Source organism: Phoxinus phoxinus (assembly GCF_949152265.1).
Source record: "Phoxinus phoxinus genome assembly, chromosome: 6".
NCBI classification, from domain to species: Eukaryota; Metazoa; Chordata; class Actinopteri; order Cypriniformes; family Leuciscidae; genus Phoxinus; species Phoxinus phoxinus.
This window is the reverse complement of record NC_136881.1, coordinates 12,050,727-12,074,439: the sequence shown is the minus strand read 5'-3', so window position 1 is coordinate 12,074,439 and position 23,713 is coordinate 12,050,727. Positions and strand designations below refer to the sequence as shown.

The 23,713-nt window shown below is 38.8% G+C and overlaps 1 protein-coding gene across 1 annotated transcript in view; it reads right to left on the bottom strand.

Annotated features, from left to right (window-relative positions):
• micu3a (mitochondrial calcium uptake family, member 3a) overlaps nucleotides 1-7,905 on the bottom strand; it is a 73,132-nt gene extending 65,227 nt beyond the window's left edge. The window contains exons 1-3 of the mRNA XM_079615821.1: nucleotides 7,772-7,905; nucleotides 4,708-4,747; nucleotides 4,192-4,352 (exon numbers count right to left, since the gene is read on the bottom strand). Coding sequence (XP_079471947.1) covers nucleotides 4,192-4,233 — 42 coding nt within the window. The 5' untranslated portion in view covers nucleotides 4,234-4,352; nucleotides 4,708-4,747; nucleotides 7,772-7,905. The remainder of the gene's footprint in view (nucleotides 1-4,191; nucleotides 4,353-4,707; nucleotides 4,748-7,771) is intronic.
• Between the last annotated feature and the right edge of the window lie 15,808 nt (nucleotides 7,906-23,713).

Here is a 23,713-nt window from a genome sequence, read left to right as displayed (position 1 = left end):
ACCTCATTGGTTCTTGCAGAAGCTCAAATGTGCTGCGTAACACGAGAATGAACCTCATTGGTCCTGGCAGAAGCTCAAACGTGCTGCGTAACACAAGAATGAACCACATTGGTTCTTGCAGAAGCTCAAACGTGCTGCGTAACACGAGAATGAACCTCATTGGTTCTTGCAGAAGATCAAATGTGCTGCGTAACACCAGAATGAACATCATTGGTTCTTGCAGAAGCTCAAACGTGCTGCGTAACATGAGAATGAACCTCATTGGTTCTTGCAGAAGCTCAAATGTTCTGCGTAACACGAGAATGAACCTCATTGGTTCTTGCAGAAGCTCAAACGTGCTGCGTAACACCAGAATGAACCTCATTGGTTCTTGCAGAAGCTCAAACGTGCTGCGTAACACGAGAATGAACCTCATTGGTTCTTGCAGAAGCTCAAATGTGCTGCGTAACACGAGAATGAACCTCATTGGTTCTTGCAGAAGCTCAAACGTGCTGCGTAACACGAGAATGAACCTCATTGGTTCTTGCAGAAGCTAAAATTTTCTGCGTAACACGAGAATGAACCTCATTGGTTCTTGCAGAAGCTCAAACGTGCTGCGTAACATGAGAATGAACTTCATTGGTTCTTGCAGAAGCTCAAATGTGCTGCGTAACACGAGAATGAACCTCATTGGTCCTGGCAGAAGCTCAAACGTGCTGCGTAACACAAGAATGAACCTCATTGGTTCTTGCAGAAGCTCAAACGTGCTGCGTAACATGAGAATGAACCTAATTGGTTCTTGCAGAAGCTCAAACGTGCTGCGTAACATGAGAATGAACAACATGTTCTTGCAGAAGCTCAAACATGCTGCGTAACACAAGAATTAACCTAATTCTCACACGTCAAGCACAAATATTTAAGCTTCTGTTTACCACAACTGATGTGTTCGCTGATGAATGTTTATATGTAAATAAAAGCCTAAATTAAATCTGTTCATCATATAAAGCGATCGTGCCTCTTCAGAAAATTTGGACTATTCATGGATTAGTTTTATGATCTCATTTTTGATTTTTTTGACGCTTCAATATGTTAATTTGAGTTCCGAAGAGGAATTAAAGTCTTAAGGGTTTGGAACGACATGAGGGCGAGTAATAAATGACAGAATTTTCATTTTTGGGCTAACAATCCCTTTAATCCAGTCTTCAATGCCACATGATCCTTCAGAAATCAGTCTAATATGCTGATTTTTTTTATTTATTTTTATTCTTTGATGAATATGCATCCTTGCTGAATAAAATTCTTAATTTCTGCTTTAAAAAAGTCTTACTGAGAGCAAACTTTTTAATGGTACTGTAAAATATGAATGTAATGCAATTCAGTTTTATACAATGTTTAATGGGGTTGCCAGCTCCATCGCTCTTAAGCAAGTGGTCGTTGGCCTGATAAAGATTATATCAACTAGCAAAGAATACTTAATTTATATTAACACACTATTTATTAAAACCAAGTAATTTCTAGCCTCCTGGGACAAGAAAGCCCCTGGTATAAACACACTAGGTGAGTGCACTAACAGTATTTGTGTGTGTGTGTGTGTGTGTGTGTGTGTGTGTGTTTGTGTGTGTGTGTGTGTGTGTGTGTGCATAGAGTGCATTAGTAAAACCTTTTGAGCGGCAGTATATCTGTGTCTATATTGATCAGGCTGGATCAATGCCAATGATTTCCAATGAGGCGTCCTGTGAGCGTTTGTAAGTGTGTGCGTGAGAGTGTGTACATGTGAGACAGAAGATGGGAGCCTGGAACTCTACAGGGACAAATCTGAAGAAAGACATCTGCTGATCCACTGCAGTATTTCACAGTGTGAAAACAGCCTAATACACTTGCACTTACTTGCATTCACACACACATTCTTGTCCATTTGTCTATTGTAGTAATTTAACTTAAACATATTTTATACCAGTTAGTTCCAATGGCAATTTTTTGTCAAGTTTTCTATTATCAATACAGTATTTCCACTTTCCTCCAATTCCACTTTCCTTAATTCCAATTAATGAAAATTATTATTTTTCAAAGTTTTAACAGCAATGATCAATTGAGAAAGATGTGTTTTGCCTCCAGAATGGAGTACTTATTGGACCATGCTAACCAGCCAAACCTTTATCTCTTGGTTCAAACTAATCCAGTTATTTTAGATCCACTTTATTTTGCAATGTGGAAGTAAAAAAGTATTTTCTTTAAATGTGTGAGACTTCTGACTCATTAATCACTAAAGTGCAGTAACCGGTATCTATTTGCACTACAAACTACTACTTTTATTATTCCCCATATAAATTAAGTCACATAATTTTAGGGTTTAGTTGAACTAATTCTCTAAAGTCGGCATGAAACGGAAGTCACAATAGTCTTTTCTTACCTTGTGATGTACCGTATATCTGACTGAAATGGCTTCTTAAAGGGGTGGTTCGGGATTTTGGACATCGGACCTCATTTTCAAGTTAGCCTAGTTGTTATTCATCAGTGGAGACAGTTTTCAAAAATGTTCATCCAGTCCTTCCAGTTGCTTAGTTCGCCGATGCTAGGCTAGCGCGAGTCAACGGTATAAGCTAGCCTGCCATTAAAAACTGTTTTACCCACTCCACAGTACACCAAAAGCAAATAAATTATAACGCCAGACTGTCGATGTAAATGTCTATTGAGAGAATAATGTTAGAAATCAAACTACCGGTACTCTTACATCTCAATGATCGCATTACATTTACAGGAACTAGTTTCTCAGCAGCGGCGGAATTTTACTTTGCTCCGGTTAGTAGTACTGCGCCGAAAAGTAAACAGAACAGAAGCGCGCACTACAGACGGGACGTCTAGCTAGCTAGTAGTAGCCATGAACAACGATATTGAAAAACATTTGATTGTAAACTAAGGAATTGGCAACATGGTGATTCGTTGTGCATTTCGAAATTGTAAAAATAAACCAAATAGATGGTCATGCAAAAAGTTTCCACAAATTTCCATTGAAAGACCCAGAAAGGAACCAACTGTGACTTCTTTCTGCTGGCTTGGACAACGAGACACCGGCAGAGACTATTAAAGTTGCGAATTTGTAGTGATTATTTTAGACCAGACGACTTTGAAAACCCCCATCATCGAAACGTTCATTAGTCACTTTCCATATGCACCAACAGCAGATGAACAGGTAATAACTTTTGTTAGGCTAACGTTACTTTAGCTATCTATGAAGCTAGTCCCTTTCATAACTGATAGAATGACAATGACAACGTTAGTGGAGGTAACGTTACAGTTCAATTTCTGCCCTTTTAGCATCCATCTCGATTAGTTCTTCGTCTGTGTATTCCGGCTCATACATGTAAGTTACGGTTCGTTGAATAAAACGCATTCCTCGTCTCCAAAGTCTGAAACATTGGCATGGCTTTCAAACGTGGCCATAGTCCTATGTTGATTTCTTAGTGAAATATCCTCTGCTTCTGTAGTGATGAGTGTCAGCGGCAGGTAAATACACTTGCGTCATGTGGAGACTCTCTCGGTTGCCTAGGTAACTTAATATCAGTCCGCCGCTGCTGTAGACTGTGCTAATAAATACAGGGAACAAAGTGTAACTATTGCAATGCAATGAAAGGGTAGTTTGATTTCTAACATTATTCTCTCAATAGACATTTACATCGACAGTCTGGCGTTATAATTTATTTGCTTTTGGTGTACTGTGGAGTGGGTAAAACAGTTTTGAATGGCAGGCTAGCTTATACCGTTGACTCGCGCTAGCCTAGCATCGGCGAACTAAGCAACTGGAAGGACTGGATGAACATTTTTGAAAACTGTCTCCACTGATGAATAACAACTAGGCTAACTTGAAAATGAGGTCCGATGTCCAAAATCCTGAACCACCCCTTTAAATAAGAAAAAAAATGTAGGGCGTGACTTGATTTTGTCCATCGGGAATTGATTGGATGGTTGTGGTTTGCTATTGCTGCAATCTCATGTGAGTGACAGGTTGTCTGATTAAAAACTACGCAGGCACATTAATTAAAAAAGATATAGCCTAATAATAATGACGTACACTGATAAATAATTTATCATAAACCTGCAATATTCCATATTCCATAAGAACTGCCAATTTTGATTTCATAGTGACTTTAACCCAGCCATTCCATTTCTCTTCAGCAGACCTTGACTCCTCATTCGCCTCGTGTGAACACGTACCTCTGCCAACCCTCGCAGACATTTCCTGTTCCTCCCCAGCATATTGTACAGTAGGTCTGATTTACTGGGTGGGCCAGGAGACTCCCGCCCTTGATATGTCCCTCAGGAGCAGTTATTGTCCTAGCCTGAGCACTGGGCTGCAGTGAGGCCCCTCATTGAGCCTGGGAACACGGACAGAATGCGTGTTAGCTCACAAGAACAGCTCTGACCTCCAATGGGTGGCATATGGCTGTCAGAGGAGGTGCCTGTATATTGGATTTGTTTTATTGTCTTGAGGTCAAGCGATAGAAATCAATTAAGCAGGGAAGGACTGGGTTAGAGAATGACAGAATGAGGAGCGTAACATCATCATTAGATAACAGTTATGATGATTAGGGACATTGGATAAAAGACTTAGTGAGACAGAGGAAGAATAAGAGAGAAAATATCATCCAAGTGATTTAAACAAATTAATCTAATTAAAGGGATCAAAAATGAAAATTTGAAGAGAAAAAAAAGAAGAAAAAAAATACTTACCACAATGTCATTCCTGTATACCTGTATTCATTCCTTTCTTCTGGGGAACAAAAATATATTTTGAAGAATGTTGAAGAATTTGACTTAAAAAAGGGGGAAAAGAGACAACAAAAATATAGAAAAAACATTCCCAAATATGTTTTGGGCATATATCCTTTTAAAGTAATTCTGGATTATCTTTGCATGCTCAATCACAATTCATCTTAAATTGATCAATCTTAAAGATCATTATGAAAATCTGGTTTAATTTCGTCCTCATTAATATGCAATGGGGATTATTCATTAGAATTCACAATTCACCTTTGGCTAAGCCCCGCCCCCCTTAGTTACTGTTGCTACGTCGGTCAACTTCATATGGGCTCTGGTTTGGTATCAACATGGCTTATGCTGTGACAGCTCTTCCTGCTAAAATTTTATCAAACTTTTATAAAGCAGCAAATAAACTGTCCGATAGAAGTAGGCAAAAGGGGCTGCAGTATGTGTTCGAATGCTATATCAGAGCCCGTCTACGGAGAACCTGCCCACTCCCTATTAAGTCCTATTGTACCGAATTTTTGGTTGTAGTTCCACCAGAGTTCCACTGGGGGCAATCGCCCGAGTGCAAAATGAATGGGAGTCTATGGGGCTAGACGGCTAAATTTGTCTCTTTCACCCGATTGCCATTGAGAAATCTCAGATTTGATTGTAGCTTTGGCAAGTTCAACATGGGTTATAGGTCGAAAGTTGAATGAACGAGTACTTATGTTCTTTCGATTTCTTACGGGTTGAGTTGTTGTTGCTCATAACACGCTAGCATTCTGCTAATGAACACTGATTGGTCAGTGAATGACTGGTTACGACCAGAGATACCGCTTGATGGCATCATGGCATCCGAAGCGGGAACAGAATGTCTTCTAGCAGAAACTCTTCTAGCACGTGTGTTTACCTGTGTCAGCTGTGCTGGCGATGCCTCGAGAGAAAATAAAGTGCAGAGCGCGAAAACACCAAAGTGACTGAAGGATTGCCGTAAAGCAGTAACTCTGGTCGCACGATGTGTATGACGTCATTGACATTTTGAAAGACTTTTTAAAGCAAATAAGTGACTCTAAAAAATCTAACACCCAGCAATGTGCAATTTCTTTGCATCTCCTTTCGAACACAACATTCAAATTACTAGACAAAAAATTATATCCTGAGAAAAGTGGATTTTGAGGGGTATAGCTCCATAGACCTCCATTCATTCTGCACTCGTCCTGTGAGCGCCCTCATGTGGAATCAGAGGGGAACTGCAACCAGTCAGAAGCCCCTATTAGACATTCTCTGGCTATATTCAAGACATACAGGAGAAACGCAAGCAACAACAAGGCATCCAAATAGAGGCAAAAGCATAAATGTCACAGTCAGAAAATGAACAACCGCATATCCTAATCGAGACGGAGGCTGGGACTAACAATATCAAGGAGCAACACTGTTCATGTAAAGCTGGGTAGGTCTCTATTTACTTCTATAATCGTTATTACAAAGCAAACGGACTACACGAGTATAGAGTTGTATTTATTAGCAGCGTGTGCTAGCGTATCAACAATTATGGTAGAGAACCGAAATCATAACCTGAAACAGCATAAAACTGTCTAACTAGTATAACTTCACAGTAAGGTTAAAAGCCAAATGTATAGACACAAAAGTGTGTTGTTGATCCTTGAGGGGTTTCGCTGACTGAGGACGTCCACACAGTTTCATCCAAAGACGACACTTGTGTGGATTTGACTTCGGTTTTGGGAAAAGAAAAAAACGCACACCCCCCTCCAACCTCTCGGGGAAACGCGTATCTGTGTTACAAATGCCCCAGGCACAACGTTTAACCAGATTTTTGATAAAACTACGACGGTAATAGCCTGCCGAGACCAAAAATATGAGACGCCTGTGTTAAAGTCAATGGAGCGCTGTGGAAAAGTGTCGACCTCTGTGGGAGCTCGTTCTTGGCTGCGCCGTGATTGGTCAATCTACATTCTAGGGCGCGGCTTAGCCAAAGGCAAATAGAGCATCACAGTCCCGCCCACGGCCGGTGCCGGAAGTAAAAATTCAATACAATTTCTCCATAGACATTTGGGGTATAAGCCATAAAAACCTAACCATGCATGGTAGACTTAAAACCAGCTACGGCTGTACTAAGCGATTGTATATAGCTATATGCTCATATAAACGCCAAAAGTTCATGGGGCACTAACCTTGTTTTGAGATAAATGCCTTTTATTCGCGATGTCTTGAAAAAGTACTTCATTACCCACAATCCTGAACAATCCCACAATCCCACAGTAATGCATCTGATTGGTGGAAGTCGTGTAAACCCGCGAAGGTCCGTGAAAACAGAGCGTTGCCATGGAAGCAGGATTCTAACCGTAGTAGACGGAACGGACTGTTTTCTTTAGCGGAAGCCATATAAATCTTTTTTCAAATCAATAAATTCCTTTTTAAATTAATATTTTGTGTCAAATTATTAATTTATTTGGTAGGTAGCCATGTAATAAGCGGGATAATGTATAGTGAGGCGGCTGTTATAGCGAATACAACTCGCGAAAGCGGAGGGGTCTTGAATCAGCCTGATTCAATAATTTGACACAAAATATTAATTACATTATCCCTTACTTATCGTTCACTGTAGATAGGCTACTGTAGCCTTCATATGGTATGAGTCATATCAAGCATTTTATGATGCATAAAATTATTTTAATTACATAAAAAATTCACAGACAACATATGTTCACATTCATGGCACAATTCAAACGGGACCAGAAAATAATTATTTTCTCCCATTCACTTGTATTGACGGTTTTTCAACTTTGAGGTCCAGCGGGGTTTTACGGAAGGGGCGGGACTTACCAGCTCTATATGCGACAAGCTGCGCCGCTCTCGCCACGCATGTTCTCATGAAAAATACATTGCGGAGCAGAGAGGAGACTGACAACGCGCTGACAGACAGGACAAACCAGGTTACTTTTCGGTTACTTTTGATATTAAACATATTAAACAAAGTATCACCTTTAAAATTTGGTCATTTTTAAAAAGAAATGTAAACAATAAATACCGTTTTGTGGCTCTTTAATGTGTCGTGACAGATCGCTGTAGAGTATCAGTTAAAGCTGCTCGCGAACCGATCATCTCTTCCCTCTAGTTCATTTATAGCATCAAATAAACATGAATGAACATAAGTAGGAATGTTGTTTTAACCGCAGAAAGGCGTCAGTACACTCCGTTTTTCAAGTTCAAATCCTCCCATGTTAATCTACTAACTCTCCTGACTGCTTTGTCAGACAAAATGGCGGATGGCGAAGTATGATTGGTCAGATCACCTGTCAATCAAGTTGCCTGTGAAGGGTCAATTGGCAGCACATATTAAAATTCTGACTGGACTCGAAAAAGCAATACTATTTTGTCTAAATAACTTAAAAATAAACAAAAATGAATCATGTTAAATGCCACAAGTACATCACAACATTATAGTGTCCAGTATGAAAAATTAATACTCATGAGATTTGCTACAGATTACAACAAACTTTGTAACGTTATTAAATTATCAGCGTATTTATGTTGTTAGTGATTAAATGTAAAAATAGAGAAAATAAGCATACATAAATATTCTGTACCAACTGAACCAATATGGGAATATATACCAACTGACCATAATTTTTTTATTTTTATTTTTTTAATTCAGTCTTTCAGAAATAGCAAAAAAAAAAAAAAAAAAAACCTTCATAGACAAAAATAAAGAGGAACAACACCATTAAAGGTAAGATATGATGACCACACTGTTTGTCAGAGATGAATCTTTCTGTCTGTATTGCCCTTGCCTGTCTTACTCCATTATGAAGATTAATGCCTTTACCTTTTCCAGCTCTGAACAGTTTGGTCTTTCATACTGAGAAAAAAAAAAGACACTTTGCTTTGGGTGTTTGTGTTCAAGAGAGTTTTTGTATATTGCAAGTAAGTTGAGAACAGGTCAGACACCTTTCTAAAACAGGCCATTGTTCTACACTTCCTGTCAATTACTGAACAGTAAATGAAGTGGGAAAACCTACCTAATACCCATGTCCTCCTCCTCTCTCATTCCTCCCATTTCACACTCCAACCACTCCTTTCCGTGACCCTGCTGCCTCATTACATCTCAGTAATATGGTTTCCTGACCAGCAATTTGATATGTTGCCATAGACATGCACTCTGTGACAGGTTTGGAGATAATGAGAGCCATGTTCATCAGATGTTGAACTGATTTGTTCCTGTTGGAGGAGATATAGTTGCACTGTTAGCATATTTGTTTTACAAGACAAAATAAATGTCATATTATAAGTTACAATTATTATTCATAATAATTGTGTCAGCAGTGTTTGGACAAGTATGTAAGAATGATTCCCAATAGTGCCACTAAATATATTTATAGTAATAAATAAAAATAATTTTTATTAATAAATAAAATAAAAAATAAATGTAGTATCACATTGAATACTTTGTAACCATCCAAACCAGCAGCAGGTGGCAGCATAGGCCTACTATCCTTACTAAATAGTATGCAAGTTTAGTGTAACATAACTACACACTGAAAACAGAAATTCTTATATACACACGCAATTTTTTTTAAACTAATGTATCCCACAACCCCTTTCTTACGGTACATCTGTTGCTGATAAATGGCTTATAAAGCAAGATACTTTTAGACACTTCTGCTCCTGGATCTGCCTTTTAAAGAGGCTTTGGCCTGTGCAATTTCAGGACTGAAGCCTGAAGCAACCGCTAACCGTAGTTATATCATTATCAGCATTATCATTTACATATATTCGCCCTGCTAAAATGTGCAAACAAAGTTATTTTTTTGACCCATGTGACCTTGTAAACAGTTCTTTAAGATTTTCAGGTAGGTCTAACATCAATCAAATAAAGAGTCTTCACTGTATAAATGATACATTTATTATATCCTTATTAAAGCTACAAAAGTTATTCAGTAAAAAGTGAATGAGTCTTTTGAAGTCATTGAAGTGTGTTCACACTTGTAGTTCGGTTCGCTTGGTTCGTTTGGTCCGGACCAAAAACCAAAACGTTCCGGGTTACTGTAACCCTGTTCCCTGAAAAAGCGGAACGAGATGCTGCGCTGCTTAGCGCATTGGGAATGTCTTTAATCGTGACCAGCTGTGAATTTTGTGTGTAACACGTCAATAAAATTGACCGGAGGTAATATAGCCTCGGTCGATGACGTCATCTGCGCGCACCCGCGACGCGAGGCTATAAATAGATGAGCCACAGTATTCACAGCTGGTCACGATTAAAGACGTTCCCAATGTGCTAAGCAGCGCAGCATCGATTGTAGCTTTTGAAAGGGAAGCTAATTTAGTCCTGGTCTGCTTAGCATTCACATTGGCATTTTTAACACAGAACCTAAAGATATCGAACCTAAAGGCATAGGGATACATTCACAACCTAATTAGTCAGATTTTAGGGCGTATATTTTGCATCCAAAACAATGATGTTTGCTGGGATAAATGCGCTCGCTGTATTTGCGTAGAACTGCGGTTCTGATGTCTTTACCGAACTGTGATGAGCAACATCGTGACTATGATGAGAAAAATCAAACCAAACATGCCAAGTGTTGTTAACACACCGTAACATTAATGACAGGCAGCAGCAGCTTTATAGGCTACTGTCACTTTAAAACCTGACACATCTTATTTTCTCTTGAAAATTTTCTCTTTTCATCTGACACAACTCTTTACGTTCATTTTTTTTTTTTTTACAGAGAGCTGCTTCAAAGCGATACAGTACAGATTTGAGTCCTTTTTTTGTTGCGTCTTAACACGCTTGAATGGTTTAAAAGCACTTAATTGACAGCCCTTACACATGCACACATACATCACACACGTTAAATTTCACTGTCTTTGTGGGGACTCTCCATAGAAATGATTATTTTTATACTGTACAAACTGTATTTCTGTCCCCTAACCCTTGCAGAAAGCTTTTCGCATTTTTACATCTTCCAATAAGCATAATTTAGTTTGTTTATTAATCCATTTCCCTAGTGGGGCTGTTCCCCACCCACAGTGCAACATTTGGCCCTCCTCACAATGCATGTTAAACAAGTACCGGTACGCACGCACGCACGCACGCACACACACACACACACACACACACACACACACACACACACACACACACACACACACACACCTTTTACATTTGACTCTTGACAAGCTGCTGAAAGGGCCATTGTCACACTACAGTGTATACAAGGTAAATTATCTTAATAGGAATTATATAATTAAACAGCTTATTATAGGCTATAGGTAAAATAATTTATAATAACAACTTAAATAATAATAACAACAAAGTTGATGAAATAGCAAATACAAAAAATATTTAAAAAAAAGTTTATTTGGAAGGACTTTGTTGCCATCTGGTGGTTTGATAAAAATAAATTGCAGTCCTAATGAATGCAGCGCAGGATGAAGGAAAATAAACCTGCTGCCTATGAATGGATTGTAAAGCAAGACTTTTAGACACATCTGCCACTGGATCTGCTTTTTCAGGAGGCTGTGGGCTGTACACATTTCTGAAGCTTGAAACAACTATAAACCGTAATTATGTCATTACATCAACAGAGGGCAGCATTGTCCCTCAAAAAATCACACGCACGCGGACACACCCCTCTGCATTACTATCTTTGTGGGGACTCTCCATAGATGTAATAGTTTTTATACTGTACAAACTGTATATTCTCTCCCTTTACACTAACCCTACCCCTAAACCTACCCATCACAGAAAACTTTCTGCTATTTTAGATTTTCAAAAAAGATAATCCTGTATGATTTATAAGCTTGTTTGACCAAAACGTGGCCCCACAAGGTCACAATTTACTGGTATTAATACTTGTATACTTGTGGGGAAATTTTGACAAAATTTTAAACACAAACATTAAACCAATTTCCACATTAACTTCCACATTACCACAACAGATGCAATCCGCACAATCACCCAAATTCTGTGAATAATAAAATAAAATAATTAATGTGTAAAATTGAGTTTGCATACTTTTTCAGCCGTTATACCTTAGTGAGGCAGATCTCAGAAGACTACAGCATTAAATGCTTCTTCACCTATAGAGTTGACTTCTATACTGCATGGGCATTCACATTTCCTTCTGAAGTTTGGGGTAGGGGGCACTTTCAACCCCAATACAATATTAATGCCCGCTCTATACGTGTGCCGCCTGCCAACACCCGCATAATGCATCAGTGTTAGTCAGTGTTACCCGACTCAGCACTTTTATGCGGCAACCTCATCACCTGATGTGATGAAGGTTGTCTCGCACCCTTAAGGGGTCACATCGTCTTCCAGGGTCACAGGGCTTTTTTTAATACCTCACTACGTGCACCTGGCTTTCCTGTAATGAAAGGTGTTGCTGTCAGGCTACACAATTTTACTTTGAGCAAGATCCCGCCTGTGGAGAAGCTGAACTGAAGCCTTTGTGATATTAAAATTGGAACTTTATTGGATATAAATAGGATTTGACAAATTATAGCTGCTATGGGAAATTTTTCTAATGAAAAATAAAGAAAAACATCCAAAGGCAAACAACACATGCATTACACAAGGTGATACAGTGAAGATAACACAAATATTTAAAATTAAAAATGTTTTTATTAAAGAGTAATACATTTTAGTAAGAAAGTATCTTCTGTGAAACAATCTAAAACATCTAATTGTATTGGTATCACTTTACAATAAGGTTTAATTTGTTAACTACGTTAGTAAGTATCATGATTTTTCATGGTCAATTTAATTGTTTGCAAGCAAATTGGCTGATTCCAATACTGGTTGCTGATTATTTTCTTTAAGCAAATTAATTTGTTGTTTATTTGGTCTATTACAGATCAAACCAGCCTTAAAACATATCTGTAGCCATTTGAAATAAGAGGCAACCACTGCATTTTAATCGCGATCCAAACATAGATGCTACATACATGAACATGTGCAGTTGTTAATTAGATTGTATAATTTCAAGATTTAAAGCAAAAACAGAACGGTCTGACTTAAGCTTTGCGGAATTATACTACATAAAACATTCCTGCACAAAACAAAAATAGCAAACGGCCTGAATGAAAATGCAAATTCACTCTGACAGTAGGTGGCACATATGGAACAGCAGCGGCGTTTCCTTGGTTCCCGCTGTACACAAAGCAGGGGGCAGGGTGTGGGAAGGAGGGCCAGGACCCCCAGCTGCAGTCCATGGCAAGACTGGTGGAGGAAAAAATCATGGAAAAAGTTTGGAGGAAGAGTCCACAAAGGATCAGACCACCACAAGGCCAGCTGTGGAGGAGATGACCATGGCGAAGCTGATGGAGGGAGGAGACAGGGTGGAGTCTCAACAAGGGTCTGGAACAAAGGGTAATTGTCTGACTGAGGCAAAGCCAGGAGAGGTGGAGACCCAGACGGATCTGAAGGGGCGAAGACCTGGGGTGACACCGCTGGTCTGGAGGGCCAAGGCGAAGCCGCAGGGTTGGGGAACCAAGGTGCATCCGGGAGCTCGGAAGTCTGAAGCAGACACGGTGGAAGTGAGGATGAAGGAGGAGCCAGAGGTAAGAAGGAGCTCAGTGAAGCCAAAGTGGTGTAGGGATGAGGCAGAGACTTGGAAGTCTGTGGCGAAACCAGGGTGATTCCTGAGCCTGAGGGATGACGAACCATAGTGGAGCCGATGGGTCAACAGGCCGAGGTAGAGTCATGGGCCCAGAGGCCCGAAATAGAGCCGGAGAATCTGAGCACCTCGGCCGAACTGAGGATGGGAAACCCGAGACTCACAGGACCAGCACAGGAGGAAGGGTCAGGGAACTGGAACCAGAAAGTCCAAAACGCTGGATGGGACAAGCTGAGCAAGAGGGAGTTTGAGGTTGGGCACATGTGGGAGTCATTTCCAGGGTGTGTAGATCAATGAGGTCCATCTCTGGGCCCACTGGACTGGGGACTTCCGGACTTGGGACACCGGACTTAAATCAAGGGGCTCTGAGATCCTCCTACTTTTCACCCCCATGTTGTCTCGAGGCTTGCTTCGGTCTGTGCATTCAGCCCTGCCAAGAAGAATGCACAGAGGGAGTTCTCCGGGTAGTGAACCATGCATGCCAGACAAGTACTCACGTGTGTAGTCCACGAGGGTGCAATCCCCCTGCATGAGGAGGAGGATTTATACTTTTGGTAGATCCATATGTTGGTTTGTTCTTTTGTCATGGTTGGTTAAGTCAAGGTGAGAGAAGGATTTGACTGAAGAACATGGCTGACCAACTTAAACAATGACAAGAACAGACACAGGAGTGAACTAAAGCAGTGTATAAATACACAGAACAATGAAAAAGACAACAAGGGACAGGTGGGACTAATTAATTAACCAATCAGCAACTAATGCAACTGAGGAAACTGGGACAACACACAAGTAAAGAAACTCAACTCAAAGCACCAAAACACAGATTATACATGACAGATGAAAAATGACCAATATAAATTAATGTCAGCATTTACTAGTTCATTTTTAAGATCAGAGTTGTATCTATTAAAATGTGATACTGCACTGCAAACTAACATGGACATGGAGTTATTAACATTAACAAAGGTTGATAAATGCTGTAAACAATATTAACAGTTAGTTTATGCATAAATTAATGTTAACAATGCTACCTTATTGTAAAGTTTTATATAGTAGTATTGTGCATCTCACACACACATTTACAAACTGTCTTGACCTTATGTTTCTTTTGTGGAGGTGGAATTGCAACTTGACATGTTGGTCATGCCAGATTTAACACATGCATTAGTGCATGCGTTGCAACTATGGGCACACACACACACACACACACACACACACACACACACACACACACACACACACACACACACACGCTCAGGTGGTATAAAAGATAAATGTGAGCGAATACTAAATGTGTTCATGGCAGCTCAGAAAGGGAGGGTAAAAAAGTATAAAATATTAAAGATGTACAGGAGTCTGTGAGAATACTGCCACTAAGATCAGACACAGAGTGCTAACACAGTAACAATGTCTGTCAATCAATGTCTGTCTGGGACAGGATAGGACACACAGCTTGGGACTTGTTACAAATCCTACAGGGGATCTGTAGCCAGACTAGTGTTATGGAGCCATGTGAAAACCAATACTACAGTTTCACAGGTAATATTGATCCAGTGTCTCTCTCTCTGTCTTGCTGTCAAGATCATCAAGTTGGGAAGTCTTATCTCCCAAATGAGTCACACGTAAAGGGGCTATCTGTTAGTGACTGGAGTAACAGAATACATACACACAGAAAGAGATATATAGACACAGAAAGCAAGATAGATAATTAAATATTTAACCTGCCTCAGGATTGATAATGCAAAAAATGAAAAGTCTGAGGCTGGAAGGACTAACATAAATTTTGCGTCTCTACCTTTTGCCTTTCTCCATATATAATTATTATAATATTTTTTTCTGTGCAGCTTGGTAAAAATAAATATAAAAAATAAATATATATATTATATGACATTACTGTATATTATTTAATTTTTTATATTATATGAAGAACTTGAAAGCCAATATTGTGTATTATAAGCTACAAAAACGAAACAAGACTGCTTTACAATGCTTTAGGTAAGTGATGTAAATGGCAAACAATAAAAATTACACAAAAAGACCCTATTTACTAAACTGATAAATTTATCTTTGAGAATTATTTGTATAAATCAAAATGACCTGTTTTATCATTTTAATTGAAATGTAAGCTATTGTTCTTATACCACTGGATAATAGTTGTAATCATAAGGTGTACAATAACAATAATAATAATAACAAAACTTTGTAGCACTGTGATTTATTTTTTAGCACATCCAGTATGGCTGACTTTGAACTCACAGTCTCAACCTTTCAAGTTAGAATATTCATCCTTTTCTCGCCTCATTGGCTGTTATATAACAAATATGAAATAATTAATATTAATACACAAAATTAAAATAAGAAAAAGTACTCCGGGGTCACATGTGACAGCATGGCTTCTCCTCTTTGACCAATAGGTTCACTTGTGTGTCTCTTTCATTGTGTAATGTCAAAACTTTCCTTTAGCTTTCTGAACTTTTCTTCCCACACTGCTTCCTTTGCACAGAAACAAACATGTTTTGTTTACATGTAGCACATAAGATGCTATTGTGTCATTCTCTACAGTTCAGTGCTGGCTGACTGTATTAGATCGCTAACACCTCTGTTTACTACAACTGTGATGATTAAATGTTTCATCACAAACAAGAAACAGGCAGAGATGGTGGGGAAAGTGATTACCTTCAAGTGGGTCACAGTAGCTCAAGAAAAAGACATTTATCTTGCATGGCAGCAGAATCTCTCTCTCTCTCTCTCTCTCTCTCTCTCTCTCTCTCTCTCTCTCTCTCTCTCTCTCTCTCTCTCCTCTCTCTCCCTCTCTCTCTATCTCTCTCTCTAGTGAAGGTTGTATGTGAGCACAGTAGACGATCGAAGGGTTTCTGACAAGAGACAGATGGTGCTGTGAAAACAGCCCGCTACTCTCACTCTCTTCCTCTCTATCTCCTCAATGGAAGTCCTCACCTCATCTCTAGAACAGTATATTGTAGTCAAGTCCAAGTGTGCAGGCAGGCAGGTTCACAGCTTGCTGTACACATCCGGGATAAAACTATGAAACTTCTGGATTAGACAGAGATGGTGAAAAAAACGTTAGGATAATTATCTGTCTGAGCAGCTATAGTAGTACACTGATGAAGTTTAAAGCTACAATATTTAATTATATTTTTTACATATAATTCGCCGCTAGGGGTTGCTAACCTCTTACAATAACAAAGGCGTAGGTTTATGGCGCAGTGACAAGCTGAATGCTGGGACTTGCTGTCAAGCTGATGGATCTAATAATGTTAATGGATGAGTGAAAACATTCATGTTTTTTAACATTACAGTGGTATGAAGCAGGTCGCGATTGCTAATAATAGACAGATATCACACGCGAGTCCCGCAGATATAAAGGGAAAAGGATTAATTCTACCGAACTACCCGCAACTGCTGAATTACTACTCGCACAGGTCAGTTTATTTGACAAATTAAACTTGTGATGTAACGCAGCGCTGTTTCACTTGGTCTAACGTTACACTATCATACTAAACAGCATGTGTTGAAAGTTGTTATTGAATGTTGTTATATTATTCTATGTGTTAGTTTGTTTGCTGTATGAAACTAGCAGCTTAGTAGTAAGCTATATCAACATTTCATCATGTTGAGCTACACCATTGATTTGTTTTATGTACATTTGCTCACCTGTCTAATAAAGAATGTTCAAGAGCAGTGTCGCTGTCAAGTCGTGACTCGTGAAGCTCTGTCAAGTCCAAGTTTGTCACGAACGCGGAGCTCTCGGCATCTTGAAAACGTCACGCTGATATTGAGCCTAATTTTAGTTCTCCTTTTTTGTCCCAAAGTCTGCTTGCCATGGTCCATAATGTTCGTTATGCACTACGCAGGTGTCCACGTCTGTTGCCATGGTTACGTCATGGCTATGGCAGTACGAGAGGAAACCGAGGATAGCGCGGATATTGCGTCATTGACAGGCAAAAAATTTTTTCCGGGACGGGCCATTATTTAAAATTGGAATTTCTCTGAAATAAAAAATCTTTGGAGACTTTTGGGATATTGTAAACACAACTGCAGGAAATATATCACACTGTGCAAGTGATTTTTGGATATTTTATTAAAAAATTCGTACATATTGTACCTTTAACCAAATAACCTAGACCGAATCAAACGTGTATTGAAAAAACATCACAAAACTTGATAGCACAGTCTTCAAGAAGCACAACTGTCAGCATTGATGATAGAAATAAATATTTCTTGTGTAGCAAATCAGCATTTTAAAATTATTTTTGAAGGATCATGGGTAACACTTTACAACACGGGGCACTAATATACATTAATTCATGCTTTACTAATGCACAGGTAATTGAGTTAATGTATGGCTCATGAAGAAACAAACCATTCATTAATGATTGCATCAGCAACCAATAAAGTCTATCAGATTAACAGATTAAGTAATTTATATATTATAAAGTGTTACCGGATCATGTGAGACTGGAGTAATGGCTGCTGAAAATTCAGCTTTGCAATCACATAAAAAAAAAAAAAGTATTTTGAAAATAAGTTATTTTATATAGTAATATATTTAACAAACCTGCTGTTTTTATGGTATTTTTTAATCAAATAAATGCAGCCTGAGCAGAAGATATTCCTTTCAAAAACATAAAAAAAAAATGTCCAAACGTAAACTTTTAAAAAAGGTCCTGTACATCTTGAGACACTCATCAATCGTGACATGTGCTGTGACATCCTCATTGGGACGTGAAACTCAAATGGTACAGAACAAACCAAAGCAAGCCCTTGCAATAATGTTAGCATTAGCAAAGTACTAAACGAAAAAATATTTTTAAAAGTAGTTGGAGTTTGCAGCGGTTGGATAAATTTTTTTTTGGACTGCACATTCTTCAGTGTGATAATACGATCTTATTGTGAACCTAACACTAAATATTATATTTATGTTGCTTATCATATAGGCTACATAAACTGAAAATACTGGCCTTTCAGCCAGCTGTATGGAGTTATCAGCACTGTGCAGCAATAGGTGGCACCATTATACTGAAAATGAAGCGTTTGTGATTAATACACAGGGCAGAAGTCAAGTGGGTGAAAACCCTGCCAACGTTCCATGAGCACGAAAGGAGGAACTGAATCACGAATCATGAACCGAACTTGCCACAGTCATTTTGAACGACATTGTTTTGTGCGAGTGAAAACCACTGGTGTGTCTGCGAGAGTTACTTCCACATAGATGTATTCATCTAAAGGCCCAGTGAACCGAATAATATGAAAAAGAATTAGAAAAACAGTGATGTGAGAGAGAGAGAGAGAGAGAGAGATAGAGAGAGATAGAGAGATAGAGATAGAGAGAGAGAGAGAGAGAGAGAGAGAGAGAGAGAGAGAGAGAGAGTGTGAGTCTCCTCTCATATATACAGTCTTAAATACAGGTGACTGAGGAATCATACATATAAAACAGACCGGGATGCACTTCACTCCCATTCGAGCTTTAAACAGAAAAAATAATACCCTCTCAATCCCTAGACATTATAATGGAGAAGCCAGGAAGCTTTACCTCTTTATATCTCCTGGGCTGGCTTCTTCAAACAAAAATTGCTTCTGTTTTTTGTTTTTTTTTAGAAAATATCCTCCCCCTTCTGAAATAATGCCTTTATGCCCTGCTCTTACGGGGTTGGGTAGGAGGATGTGGCATTGCTTTTGCATATGCATCTGCAGGAGCCAAGAGATTTTCATGTTCCAACATGAAAGCTGTATATGTGATATAGTTGCGGCGGTCACACTGCGATGCTCCGAGACTCAAAACAACCCTAACGTGGTTCTTCGGCGTGGGATTATGATTTGGAAGTAAAATTCGATCACAAAAGTTTCTCGAAGTTTGAAATTGCACAAGCACATTAGGCAAGGCTCCGAGGAACAATATTTCACGCAACATGGTGGTTGTTCTTGATTCGGAAAGTACTTTTGACAGTTTTATGGCTACGGGGAGGAAAGTATACATGTTTCTATTAAGTTTCGGAAAGTAGTTGAATTAAAAGTTACAGAGCAAGAGACACCTTTATACACTGTAAGGTTTCTACATGAGCATACTTTGTATAAAAAAAAATAGAGAGAAAAAATGAAAATAGGTTGATATTGATTTGTGAACTACTATCCTGTTACTCAGGTCAAATAAGTATCTGCTCTTTTAGCTTTTTAAAACTTTTGATGTTATACAATATGTAAAAAAGAAAAAAAGGGTAAACAATTAAAAACATGGCAATTTAAAGTTATCTTTTTCATTGTGTACACAGCTAATGAAATACCTCATCTCAGCCACCTTTATTGGGAAAATGGTATCTCATTTAAGGGACTGGTCAGTCATTTTTATCAGCCACATACCATGGCAACACAATCTCTCTGTATTCAGATACAACACAAACAGTTTTTTTTTTATCACATTTTAACCGGCTTCATTACGGGTGACAGATTTCACACACAATCATTGTAATTTGTAGCATAATGTGGGGTGACTGTTTCTGACCGATTAGTGGGCACGACTCTTTCTTCAGCTTATTTATACAGAGGTCTATGGAAACTAGCTTTGTGCAATGCAATGCAAATTACTTCACTCAAGACTAAGGAACTCTGGATATAGTAAAGGTAACTGGCAGCTCATCATGTTGTTGACAGTTCTACTATTCATACTGAATGAATTTCATTTTAAGTATTTATAACTTATTTCTTTTTTTTGCTTCTATGGTATAACAGTTTGCTGGATGGCCTTGAGAAAAAAGAGGTCTGAGAAAATGCACATATTTTATCATTGCATTAGTTGTTCTTTTTACAATTTAAATGAGTCTGACTCAAAGAGATGCCAAGGCTATTTCTGTCAATAAGACTGACTGGTGCAGTGCCACACAAAAGCTGTTTTTACACCACCACATCATAGAATAAGGGAGTGTAAAAGTGTGTATTAATAGACTTAAAATTTAAAAACCAAATGCGAGTTAAGTTTACCAAACACAGTTGCTCAATGCTTCTTCTTTCGACTGTCTTTTGACTATGTTATATTCTTTCCGGTTTCTATTTATCATGAATATGTGAATACTGAAGCACATTAAATAAGTTCCATTTAACTTAGGGTACATTTACACAACAACGACTAAATACAGAAAAGTTTTTCCTTTGAGTTTTTCACGTACAGACAACAATGCTGTTAAAACGATGCCCATTCACAGTTCACAAGGATGCACAAAATGGCTAAAAACGTTGTCTTATGAATGCCAGGCCAGTAGTTGACGATGTTACTTTGTAAAGAAACACTATGCGCCTAAAGACTGAACACTTAATACATGCATGGCATAAGAGGGTTGCAGAGGATACTGAAATCAGCATTTACGTATTCATTTAAGGTGACGGGCTGCAGAAATCAGCAAACTTCTGGACAAATGATGAGGGCAAAGACAAGGATGGACGGAGAGCAACGTTTTTCCAAGTTTTGTTATAAAGACCCATTCACACCAAGGACGATAACTATAACAATAAAGATATTTTAAAAAATCATTCTCAATATAAAAGAATAGCAGAGTGGATTATGACACAGTAACAAACGGTAATGACACAACGATATCATTTGAATCACGTTCAGAACGATTTTTTATACCTGAAATACAATATAAACATTGACAGCCAATCATAATCCATCCTGCTCTAAATATCTAGAGTATTTAAAGCGGCAGATGACAAAACTGCAGCCTGGAGAAAAGTTTACGTTTGTGTGGACCCTAATACAGTTATAGATATCGTTCTTGGTGAACGGGCCTCAACAGCTCACTGTCCCTTCACTGACTGACTTTACTGCCCTCTTCCATATTCACTGAGTGACCAAAGAGCGTAGAACTGTGGCGAATGTTGATCTAGAGTGAAGTAAAAGTCGTATGAATTGGCACAAATCAGAATCGAAAAGATCAGATTCCATGTGGTTTGTGCTGTTCACACATAAACAGATCAGAGTCGAATTTGAAAAGTCAAACAAAACAATTATTTAGGCCACTTTTACTTGTAGTCTGAACATATCTTTAATATGCACTATATACCTACTCTAGAACCTAGTGTTTGAATTTTAGAAGGTTGTTTCTCATCCAGCATTGGGGCCTGATAGCCCCTCCTCTTCTGCTGAGCAAGCAATGCCGAAACAGTTCCAACAGTTCACACTTTTTTTTGGTTAAAAAAGTATTTTTTTTATTGTAGGAATTTTCAGTCTATTATCATTTTCAAATTTGTGTAGGATTTAGGCCTACTTTAAAACTATTTTTATTGAGAAATTGCAAGTGAATTTCACAAATTATTACAAAGAAAAAAGTAGCACACAGAATTCAATGTAAATGTTTACACTATTTACAGTGCACTACAAAATAATAGTGTATGTGAATTGTGACCAACTTCCGACTCGAAAGAAGTGCAATAGAACACCCCTTGTGACTTCAGACTTGTAAATCCACAATTACAGTTTTGCAGAAATACGACTTTATGAGGTCACACGAACATTACAACTAATTACAGATGTACAGTAATAATATTTTCACCATTATTCCACCATTTCACCAATAACCAGTACTAATTCACCATTTTGTTCAATTTCATCTCCTGTGCAGATGTAATGAAATAAGGTTGAAAGTTAGGGATATTTGACTGGAATGCCGCATACCAGAGCCCTTTATTTCCTAGAATCCAAATAAGCAACACGGAAATCCACTGGTCTTATCCACAAATCCAGCTTGGTGCTAAAGTCATTCCCCAGACCCTGGGTTTGCTAAGGTGAAAGCACTTGATTATTTATCTTTTAGTGGTGCAAAGCAGGGCCAGGGGAAGGCAATCCAGCGCTCTGGGCAAAATAGGAATTTGCCGCCCCCTACGTACAATTTTTATCACATATTGACTGTTGACTTAAGACAGGTGTAATGAATTTATACAAATGACCCTTCACAGGGAGGTTGATTGACAGGCGATCTGCCCAATCATACTACGCAATCCGCCATTTTGTCCGACAAAGCAGTCAGGAGGGTTAGTAGATTAACATGGGAGGATTTGAACTTGAAAAACGGAGTGTAGGCTATTGACGCCTTTCCGCGGTTAAAACAACATTCCTTCTTATGTTCATTCATGTTTATTTGATGCTATAAATTAACTAGGAAGAGATGATCGGTTCACTACATCGATCTGTCAGACGCATTAAAGAGCCACAAAACGGTAAAAAAGACCAAATTTGAAAGGTGAGACTTTGTATTATGTTTAATCAAAAGTAACCCAAAAGTAACCTGGTCTGTCCTGTCTGTCAACGCGTTGTCAGTGTCCTCTCTGCTCCACGATGTATTTTTCACTGCGTGAGAACATGGTGTGGCGTGAGAGCGGCGTAGCTTGTCGGACATAGCAACAGTAATTAAAAGGGGCGGGTCTTTGCGAACGGTCAATTGACTCGTCATTTAAAAGAGGACCTTTCTTGCTTTGGTTGCGGCGAACTCTCAATTATCTTGGAGTAATCCAATTTTGCGACAGATTTGGTGCTCAATTTAAATTTCGGCCAATACATTCAAACGATCTTGTGGCAAGTGGCTATGTTTACATGCACACCTTTTGTTTCAATCAGACTGAATTCATTCTGATTGATGAATCCGAATGTAGTGTTTACATGAACACTAAATAAAGTGATCGGGTTGATGTGCGTTTGCACACGCGTCAAATCGGTATAAATTTTTTGACATGTGCCGCACAATGCACGAATATACAGACTTTCCCGCTGTTTGCGCATAATAACTATTCTTCCACATTGGTTCATTATTTGTTTTAAACAGCAGACTTAATATCCATCTCTGGTCATAATTTGGAGACAATGAGCATATGAACCGCTGTGCCGTGCTGCTTTTATTTATCACGCAGTAAAAATGCCCCTCCCCACACCCAAAACCAGTCACCTGTGGATGAAAATCTGAAACAAGGACTGGTGGGACTGGGAGGTTGTCCTGCTCCACTTCACAGACAATTTTAGAATGACGGGACACTCATTTATGACACTTTATTCAACAGGAAGAACAACTCGTTCCGCGCGTCATACATCATCGCGCTATTTTTAAGCGATTGCACAAGCGCAGCCCTTTCGTCAATCCGATTACTAATGTGTCATTTATTTGGTTGTGTGATCACGATCGCAGATAGTTTGTCACGAGACGCTCGTGCTCGTCATGGTGCGGCGCCCTCTAGTCTCAAGTGTGCAAAGTAAATACAAGTGGAGTGCATGAGTACAGAAATCAGAAACCAAATCAGCCACAGTCTATGTCTTAAAAATGAACAGAAATAATACAGAAAAGCTACATTAAAAC